At 37.7% G+C, this 8,832-nt stretch overlaps 1 protein-coding gene and 1 non-coding gene across 2 annotated transcripts; one reads left to right on the top strand and one right to left on the bottom strand.

Moving 5' to 3' along the window:
* Nucleotides 1–1,617: 1,617 nt before the first annotated feature.
* On the bottom strand, nt 1,618–1,724 carry LOC112096645. The gene has a single exon (XR_002904542.1). It is a non-coding gene; the product is annotated as a small nucleolar RNA R71 (small nucleolar RNA).
* Nucleotides 1,725–7,508: 5,784 nt separating this feature from the next.
* Nucleotides 7,509–7,976, top strand: LOC112096379. The gene has a single exon (XM_024179809.1). It carries the CDS (start codon nt 7,509–7,511, stop codon nt 7,974–7,976), a length of 468 nt encoding a protein of 155 aa, XP_024035577.1.
* The last annotated feature ends 856 nt before the right edge of the window (nt 7,977–8,832 follow it).

Here is an 8,832-nt window from a genome sequence, read left to right as displayed (position 1 = left end):
AGAAAAGAGCCGTGCCGAATTATTTACCTTTCATTGTGCTCAACTTATATTTTCTCTTCTTCCTTAAATTGTTGGGATGCATTCCAAGTTCAATATATTTGCATTTATTTTTCTCACTCAGATTATGAACTAAATTTACTTGTGGTTGAGTGACAAATAATCCAATGGGTTCTTGACTGCTCTTTTATGTTGTTATGGTAATGCTGTAGCATTATACTCTAGTAGTTTTTATAAATACAACTGTTATTTCAGTTGACCACCCATTTAATAGTTTCAGTTAAAATAGAGCAGCAAAAGGGCATGTCTTAGCGGATATTATTAGAGTATTACTTGTTCTTAAGTCGAGTTTCCTGGATTAGGTTATCTTGAATCCCATAAGGGCAATACTTGAAGTTGAGATTTATGACACTCTAGACATAGGTGTTCACCTTGTAGGGTAGAGAGATTAAAGGTTATAATGCCATACCATAAATATATGAGCAACTGGTCATTGTTAGTAGATTTAAAGGTATGAGATTTCCAACATGTGATAGCTGCGGATGCAGATTTATTCTACCTATTGCTGCAGCACTTACTGTAACAACTAGTGCTAATTTGGTAAACAACAATCACCCCATTAGGAGAGTTTGATCATTCAACTACTATATTCTCAATTGAATCTTAGACACATTTAACTTAGTTTATTTCATTATAGTATTGTTTTATTTTCATCCCTCACAATTATTAGTTACAATATAATTATTCGACAATTGTTTGTGTCGGTCTTTGATTAATTTGCACTATTGTGATTGCTTTAGCATTTTAAGTAGCATCAATCCCTGTGGAGACGATCTTGAATACTCATCACTTTACTACTTGTTGTGTATACTTGCACATTGGCATTGATAATAATTGCTTATAGAATTTTACCAACAAGTTTTTGGCGCCGTTGCTGGGGATTGATTGTTTATTTTTGAAGTGTGAAGTAAATCTTGATAGCGCCAAATCTGATTTCATTTATTTTATTTATTGGCAGATCGGTACATGCATGCGCAAAGACAGATCTGTGATATTTCAATTTGATCCTGAGATTGAAAGGACTGTCAGGAGATTGCAAAGAGAACAAAGGAATTCAGAAATTGCTTCAAGCATGAATAATTTACAAGATGCAAGAAATTTGAATCCTCACAGGCCCTTATAACCAATGAACATTCAAGAAGAGCATAATGACCATGCTAACAGGAGACAGCCAGGCAATAACAATATTATTTACATGGCTGATGACAGAGACAGAGCTATAAGAGACTATGCTGTGCTAACTCCTCAAGTTGTACATCCTGGCATCATCAGACCTGAAGTAGACGCTGCCAATTTTGAGTTGAAGCCAGTGATGTTTCAAATGTTGCAAACAGTTGGGTAATTCAATGGATTGCCAAATAAAGATCCTCATCTCTATCTTAAATTATTCTTAGAAGTAAGTGATGCTTTCAAGATGCTTTAAGGCTGCGGCTTTTCCCTTATTCCTTAAGAGATCGAACAATAGCATGGTTAAATTCGTTACCATTTAATTCCATCACTACATGGAATGAATTGGCTGATAATTTCTTAATGAAATATTTCCCACCAATAAAAAATGCAAAGTTGTGGAATGAGATTACTTCCTTCCATAAACTTGAAGATGAAAGTTTGTACGAGGCTTGGGAAAGATTCAAGGAATTGCTCAGAAGGTGTCCTCATCATGGTATCCCTTGTTGCATTCAATTGGAAACTTTCTACAATGGGTTGAATCCGAGTACAAGGTTAATGGTGGACGCTTCAGCAAATGGAGCTCTGTTGTCCAAATCTTACACTGAAGCTTATGAAATTCTGGAAAGAATTGCCAACAATAATTACCAGTGGCCTTCAGTCAGGCAACCAGCAGCAAGAGGATCAGCAGAGGTACATAACATTGATGCAATTACAGCCTTATCAGCACAAGTTACTTCATTGACTAACATGGTAAAGGCCATGACAGCTAATCCAGCAACAATAAAGCAAATTACTGAACTTTCTTGTGTCTACTGTGGTGAAGAACATGATTTTGATAACTGTCCTGGAAATCCAGCCTCAGTAAACTATGTAGGTAACTTCAATCGACGACCTCAGAACAACCCATATTCAAATACTTACAACCCAGGCTGGAAGCAACACCCAAATTTCTCATGGAGCAGTCAAAATCGAAATGCTCCAGCATTGAATGAACTAAACAGAAACACACAACCACCTAGTTTTAATCAGCAAAGTCAAGGGAAAAGCATATTAGTCAGGATCCAATCACTTCACTGGAAACACTGATTAATGAATATATTGCAAAGAATGAAGCAATTGTGCAAAGTCAATCTGTATCTTTGAGAAACCTTGAGAACCAAATGGGACAACTAGCTACAGCAATGAGCAGCAGAACTCAAGGAAGCCTACCTAGCAGCACATCAGACCTTAGGAGAGAAAGCAAAGAACACTGCAAAGTAATTAGTTTGAGATCTGGAAAGAATGCTGATATCCCAATTGAGGTGAAAAAAAATGGGATGGAATGCAATTTAGCACAAAAACCAACTCAAAAGGGAAGCCTGCTACAACAAACTCCTCTTCAAGACACTGGTTACATGGGTCAAGCTACAGCAACTGTAGAGGAAATTCAACCAGATCATGCTGACAAAGAAGTTACAACACCAGTAGTTACAACTTGCACCAAATCAAACAAACAAAGTTTGATATCCCCTGAAGTTACCCAGCAGTTTAGACATCCACCACCTTTCCCATAAAGGTTCTAGAAGCAAAAACAAGACAAGCAGTTCAGCAAATTCCTGGAATTGCTGAAACAATTGCACATAAATATACCTTTTTGTGGAAGCTTTGGAGCAAATGCCAAATTATGTTAAATTTCTAAAAGATATCTTGGCACAAAAAAGAAGGCTGAGAGAGTTTGAAATTGTTGCTTTAACACAAGAAAGCAGTCATATGCTCCAGAGTAAAATTCCCACAAAATTGAAAGATCCAGGGAGTTTTACAATACCTTGTTCTATAGGAACTAGATATGCTGGCAGAGCACTTTGTGACTTGGGAGCTAGTATTAATCTGATGCCATTATCTGTATTTAAGCAGCTGGGAGTAGGGGAGTGCAGACCAACAACAGTCACTCTGCAATTAGCTGAAAGATCTCATGCATACCCTAAAGGAAAGATAGATGATGTATTGGTGAAGGTGGACAAATTCATCTTTCCAGTGGATTTCATTGTGTTGGACTTTGAAGCCGACAAAGAAGTACCTATTATACTTGGAAGACCTTTTCTGGCAACTGGAAAAACTCTGATAGATGTGTAGAAAGGAGAGCTCACCATGAGAGTGAATGATTAACAAGTCACATTTAATGTGCTAAAGGCTATGAGGAACCCTGATGAAGTAGAAGATTACAATTTCCTAAGTGTAGTGGATCTTGTTGTAGCAGACAGAATGGACAGATGCTGCAGTAATGTACTTGACAAAGTCATCACCTTTGAGGATGTTGAAGAGGAAGATGTTGCAGTAATCCAAACAGATTGGATGGACAAACAACAATCTGATAGGCCCAACAGGTTTATTGAACACCTGAATCTTTTGGACAGAAAAGTAAAAATAATTTTACCATCTATTGAATCACCCCTTAGTTTTGAATTAAAACTGCTACCTTCACATTTAAAATATGCTTATCTTGGTCAAAACAACATACTCCCTGTAATCATTTCTTCTACTTTGGATGCAGGTCAAGAACAGAGTTTAGTAGATTTGCTGGGAAAATATAGAAGAGCAATTGGATGGACCATGGCATATATAAAGGGGATAAGCCCATCCATCTGTGTGCATAAAATCCTGTTAGAGGATTGTTCCAGCAATTCGGTGGAACACCAGAGAAGGCTGAATCCTATTATGAAAGAAGTGGTGAAGAAGGAAATCATCAAATGGCTAGATACCGGAATCATATACCCAATATAAGACAGTTCATGGGTAAGCCCAGTTCAATGCGTGCCAAAGAAAGGAGGGATAACAGTAATGGCTAATGAGAAGAATGAACTTATTCCTACAAGGACAGTGACTAGATGGAGAGTATGTATGGATTACAAGAAGCTTAACAAAGGCACAAGGAAAAACCATTTGCTGCTTCCATTCATAGATAAGATGTTGGACAGACTTGCTGGAAAACAATACTACTGTTTCTTAGATGGGTATTCAGGCTACAACCAGATTGCTATAGCTCCAGAGGATCAAGAGAAGACTACATTTACTTGTCCTTATGGAACATTTGCCTTCAGAAGAATGGCATTTGGGCTATACAATGATCCAGCAACTTTTCAGAGATGCGTGATGTCTATATTTTCTGAAATGGTAGAGCGAACTTTAGAAGTTTTCATGGATGACTTCTCAGTTTTTGGAGAAACATACAAGATTGTTTACACAATTTGGAAGAAATTCTTAAAAGATGTGAGATGACCAACTTAGTACTCAATTGGGAAAAATGCCATTTCATGGTGCAAGAAGGAATAATGTTGGGTCACAATATATTCAAGGATGGTATTGAGGTAGATAAAGCCAAGATAGAGGTAATATATAAACTGCCACCTCCAACTTCAGTAAAGGGTGTTAGGAGTTTTTTGGGTCATGCTGGATTCTACAGAAGATTCATTAAGGATTTCTCCAAGGTAGTTAAGCCTATGTGTTGATTGCTGGAGCATGACAAACCATTTCACTTTGACACAGAGTGCCTTAAAGCATTTGGAGAACTAAAGAAAGCTCTGATAACTGCTCCAGTAGTTATATCTCCATATTGGACTTTACCATTTGAATTGATGTGTTATGCTAGTGATCATTCTGTGGGGGCAGTATTGGGGCAAAGAAATGATAAGGTTTTTCATTCCATATACTATGCAAGCAAAACATTCACTCCAACTCAGATCAATTACACCACTACAGAGAAAGAGTTGCTAGCAATAGTCTTTGCTTTTGACAAATTCAGAGCTTACCTGGTGGGTACCAAAGTAACTGTGTACACAGACCATGCAGCCATCAAATATTTAATTTCAAAGAAGGATGCCAAACCAAGATTAATCAGATAGATCTTATTGCTTCAAGAATTTGATCTAGAAATTAAAGATAGAAAGGGGACTGAGAATCAAGTGGCAAACCACTTGTCACGGCTGGAAGCAGACACTAGTACATTGACAAGGAAGGGCATCACTGAAACTTTTCCTGATGAACAGCTGTTGGTAATACAACAATCACATATGCTGCAGTAGTCAGAATCTCCATGGTATGCAGACTTTGCTAACTACTTAGTAAGTGGGATGCTACCACTTGAGCTGAAGTTGTTGAGTGTTAGAAAATGTATAGTTATAAAGGAGAAAATCGTCATTTTACACTTCAAGTTTTACTAGCACCCTTACTTTTATGTATTTAACCTTCTTGTGATTTAATTACGTGTGTTTTATTTTAATTAAGTATTTTATGTATTTTAGGGGCATTATAGTCATTTCATAATAAAGGAGAGATCAGACGGCAAAACGGACATCACTTTTGAACTCAGGACGGTAAAAAACTTTAGGAGGAGCATAAAAGGAAAAATGGCATTGTTCACATGTACGGTACTATTCATGTGTACGGTATTGTCTACGTTACTGTTCACGACATTGTTCACATAGACGGATCGATGATGTGGCATTGACCAATGATGTGGCATTGACTAATGAGGTGTCACGATCCTGTTGGACTAAAATTCTTATGTATTGTTAATGGTGACGTGGCAGCATATCAGTGGACCAAAAATCTCGTGTACAGTACATGCATTACACAGGATTATTTTCAACCAAACCGCGTCACTGTTCCACCTGGGTCAAACTGTGTTACTGTTCATCCGCATGGTCAAACCGCGTACTGTTGACTGATGACGTGGCGCAATCTTGAGCGTCCAAACTGTTTTTAATCCGATGGCCATGATTTACTCCATGTATCTATAAAAAGGGGGCCTCCCCCCCTAATTTGATATCTCTGAATCCATTTTTGGGATCCATTTTCTGTAATTCCTTCTCCATTTTATATTTTCTACATATTTTAATAAATTCTCATTTTTTCCCTAGTTCAATTATGAGTGGCTAATTTTCTTTGAAGCTTGGGTTGAAGGTGAAGTCTCAACATCTATTATGGGCTTTATTTGGTAAATTTACTTTCTCTTCCCCTCTAATTTTTGTGGATGTTTTGACTTCTCGTCGACAAATAATACTAATCTTGTCTAGTACCGCCTTGGTTTCACCGGCCCCCTAGTACAAGGTTATTATTATTTGGCACGATAAGCCCTTAGCACCATATTGATTAGAGTGTGGCTCATGAGGTGTGGATTCCCCTCTCATGATTTAATTGGCATTAATAAAGAATATTTAGCCCATGGTGCATGTTGATACGGATCCAGATATCCAAGTACGTCATCTCAATAGATTTCTCTTCAATTTATTCTCGCCATTTCAATTCCAATTTTAGAATTTATTCTTACCATTTCAATTCCAATTTTAGAATTTATTCTCGCCATTTCAATTCCAATTTTAGGATAATCCAAATCATTTTTACCATAAATCCAACCACCCATTTACAAAATTAATTCTACACACAATTAAAATCCACCTCCTCGTGGGATCGACACTCGTCACCATTAGTCTATTCTACAATAGATTCGTGCGCTTGCGAGTTCAATAAAATTTGCACAACAGAAGTTTCAGGAGAAAAAGAAATTTCTTCATGATGTTAGAAGTTATCAGTGGGATGACCCACATTTATGTAAGCTATGCTCAGATCAAGTAATAAGAAGATGTATTGCAGCAGAAGCAATACCTCAAATACTGGAGTCATGTCATGCTGCAGCATATGGAGGACATTTTGGTGGTCACAGAACAGCTGCCAAAGTTATGCAATTAGGTTATTATTGGCCCACTATCTTTAAAGATGCTTATGAATTTGTTAAATATTGTGACAAGTGTCAAAGGACAGGGAACATAACTAGCAGACATGAGATGCCATTGACTAACATATTGGAAGTGGAAGTTTTTTATGTTTGGGGAGTAGATTTCATGGGACCTTTTCCCCCATCCTTTGGGAACTTGTATATCCTTGTTGCTGTAGATTATGTCTCCAAGTGGGTAGAAGTTGTAGCATTACCTACCAATAATGTTAAAACTATGGTGACTTTTCTTCAAAAAAATGTTTTCTCCAGGTTTGGCACTCCTAGAGCAATTATTAGTGATGAAGGCACACATTTTTGCAATAAAATCTTTGCTGCAGCAATGATGAAATATGGAGTCAGACACAAGATAGCAATAGCATATCACCCATAATCCAATGGTTAGGCTGAAGTGTCCAACAGAGAAATTAAAAAGATCTTAGAAAAAGTGGTGAGCCCAACAAGGAAGGATTGGTCTTTACATTTGCATGACTCTCTATGGGCCTACAGAACAGCATACAAAACTCCACTAGGCATGTCTCCTTACCGAATTGTTTATGGCAAAGCGTGCCATTTGCCACTAGAGCTAGAGCACGAAGCCCATTGGGCACTGAAGAAACTAAATTGCGATATGTATGCTACAACAGAGCAAATGAAACTTCAACTTTGTGAGCTTGATGAATTACGGTTGTTTTCCTATGAAAACGCAAGAATCTATAAAGAGAGAACAAAACACTGGCACGACAAGCATATTCAACACAGGAAATTCACCCCTGGTCAATTAGTGTTACTCTACAACACAAGACTAAGATTATTTCCAGGGAAACTCAAGTCAAGATGGTCTGGCCCGTTTAAGTTGTTAAAATCCTACCCTCATGGAGCTGTTGATCTTCTAGATGAACAAACAGGCCACGAGTTCAAGGTTAATGGACACAGGGTTAAGCATTACATGTCAGAAGCTTTAATTTCATTGGCCGATAATTTTGAGGATATGCACATTTAATTCAAATTTTTTATTCCCTCAATTATCTTTAGTTACCATGTTTATCTTTAAATTAAAGTCCATTAGAAAAAGGAATCACTGTGCTTAGTGCTCTACGCCATTATTCCCCATCTCCTTCGCAAAGACAACTCTAGAAAACTCTTAAACTCTTTTTCTCTTTTTATTCTCAGGAACAGTAGCTTCAATTTGTTACTGCTACACCAATGCCGAGATACAAGAAAACAGCCAGCCGCCTGAAAGATCCATCACGATTCCAGAGTTACCACGCTGAGGAAAAATATGAAGAATTCATAGAGCCGCGTCAGATTATAGAAGAAAAAGGATTTCAATTCCCAGACCAACTCACGGGAATTGTGCAAACCATTCATAATATTGTAGCAAAGCGAGGATGGTTAGAGTTTTGCAACCACCATCGAGATCCTGTGCTGCCTGTAGTTAAAGAATTTTACGCCAATTTGGTAAGCCCATATCAGCACAACATTTAGGTAAGAAATACACTTGTCCCATTAGACTCTCGTGTCATCAATGCTTTCTATAACTTACCTGCTGAAATTGCCTGTGAGTATGCTAAGTTGCGTGATAAGTTGACCCCGAAAAAGTGGAACACCATTTTCAAAACTCTTCCCTTCGAAGGGGCATCATGGGTTAACGAGGAAGGGCATGTAGTTAATAGGATAGATTTGAAACCTATTGCTAAGGTGTGGGTGAAATTTCTGAAATCTAGGCTTATGCCCACCACTCACACTACTACAGTTTTGCAAGAAAGGTTGGTCTTGTTATATGTCATAGTTCGAGGACTTCCTATAGATGTCGGTAGCATCATTGCACAAGAAATCCGAGATTGTGCAGTCAAAAC

Source organism: Citrus clementina, unplaced genomic scaffold (genome assembly GCF_000493195.1).
Source record: "Citrus clementina cultivar Clemenules unplaced genomic scaffold, Citrus_clementina_v1.0 scaffold_8, whole genome shotgun sequence".
In the NCBI taxonomy this organism is placed as follows: Eukaryota; Viridiplantae; Streptophyta; class Magnoliopsida; order Sapindales; family Rutaceae; genus Citrus; species Citrus x clementina.
This window is presented reverse-complemented; position numbering and strand designations above follow the sequence as displayed.